This window comes from Opisthorchis viverrini (genome assembly GCF_000715545.1).
Source record: "Opisthorchis viverrini unplaced genomic scaffold opera_v5_55, whole genome shotgun sequence".
NCBI classification, from domain to species: domain Eukaryota; kingdom Metazoa; phylum Platyhelminthes; class Trematoda; order Opisthorchiida; family Opisthorchiidae; genus Opisthorchis; species Opisthorchis viverrini.
This window is the reverse complement of record NW_008751709.1, coordinates 1,827,246-1,828,594: the sequence shown is the minus strand read 5'-3', so window position 1 is coordinate 1,828,594 and position 1,349 is coordinate 1,827,246. Positions and strand designations below refer to the sequence as shown.

Genomic DNA, 1,349 nt, shown 5'->3' with positions numbered 1-1,349 from the left:
CCAAAAGGCATTCGCCATTTTACGGATGATCCGACGCACCTTCTCCCGTATTACGCGCATGAACTTCCAAATACTCTATGGGGCCTACGTCAGACCGCTCCTGGAGTACGCTAACCAAGTTTTCTACTCAGGACGTACGAAAGACTTTACCCTCATTGAGCGTGTCCAGCGGGCCGCCACTAGAATGGTTGCCGGCCTCAAATCCGTGGACTACGAAACGCGTCTCGCGACGCTTGATCTCTTTCCCCTGGAGTACCGTCGCCTCCGAGGGGACCTAATTCTTACCTACGCCCTGTTTGAACAAAGCTTGGCAAACAGGTTTTTTACCGTTGACCCAGCAAACACCCGGCGGGGACATAGTAAGAAAATCTTCAAGCTCAGGGCACACACATCCGTTAGACAAAACTTTTTTTCATTTCGGGTAGTAGCTGCGTGGAATGACCTTCCTCCGACGGTTGTACACGCTCTTTCTCGAACCCAATTTAAAGCACTATTAGACATTTGTTTATGCGAATCCTCGCGCTGGCGAGCATACTGCCCCGCGCTGAGAACATAAAGAGCAGTGCTACACCCTTTTTTCCCTTGTGCCTTTCAGGTGAACGACAGTCACTGACCGACAAGAACAAAACCGAGGAAAGAAACTTGGGCAAAAGCCTCGATCCTGTGTATCAATCCGTGAATCCGTGAATCCGTGAATATATCCGGCAACCTTATTGCGCTCAAGGTCAATCCGTGAATCCGTGAATCCGTGAATATATCCGGCAACCTTATTGCGCTCGCTCAAGGTCGAGGTCACGGTGCGGAGTTGTAATTCTCTCGGCTCATCGTTTTTTCAGGCTCTCAATATTCACACAACGGAATTATATTTTCGAAGGCTGACTTGCCCCTGATGGACGAAAACAAACGGAAAATTGAGTTCTAAATATCAGCCCAAACTTTTGAACCTTATATAAGCATCTCGGGGTCCCAGTGATGTCAGGAAAGTCGTACACCGGAATTTCCCGCCAGAGGTATGAGTGCTTCAATGGACAGTGAAATTTGGTGATCAGCAAAAATATGAACGTAGCTTGAAATAGTTTTGCTTTAAGCATATACGCAACAAAGTGGAACACTTCGGCGTAGAAAGATTTATTCTAGTTGCAAAGGTTTTGCAGCTAGGTGCGTTGTGCTGCCAAGGCGCCCCTTTTTTACGCGCGACGCGGTGCAATCCCAATACCCATTGGCTAAAATCTCAATGGCGGGAATATTCGAAAGTAGCGGTCGCAGTGAGAGATTGCCCAATCACTTTTCCGTACTTCTCATATTTAGACGCCGAGGGACTATGTTGGCGGATGTGATGTGATCGTTCC

At 48.0% G+C, this 1,349-nt stretch overlaps 1 protein-coding gene across 1 annotated transcript in view; it reads left to right on the top strand.

Moving 5' to 3' along the window:
* Positions 1-25: 25 nt before the first annotated feature.
* Positions 26-1,349, top strand: part of T265_03641 (hypothetical protein) — a gene marked incomplete at both ends in the record, with an annotated part of 43,467 nt that continues 42,143 nt past the window's right edge. The window contains one exon of the mRNA XM_009168176.1: positions 26-359. Coding sequence (XP_009166440.1) covers positions 26-359 — 334 coding nt within the window. The remainder of the gene's footprint in view (positions 360-1,349) is intronic.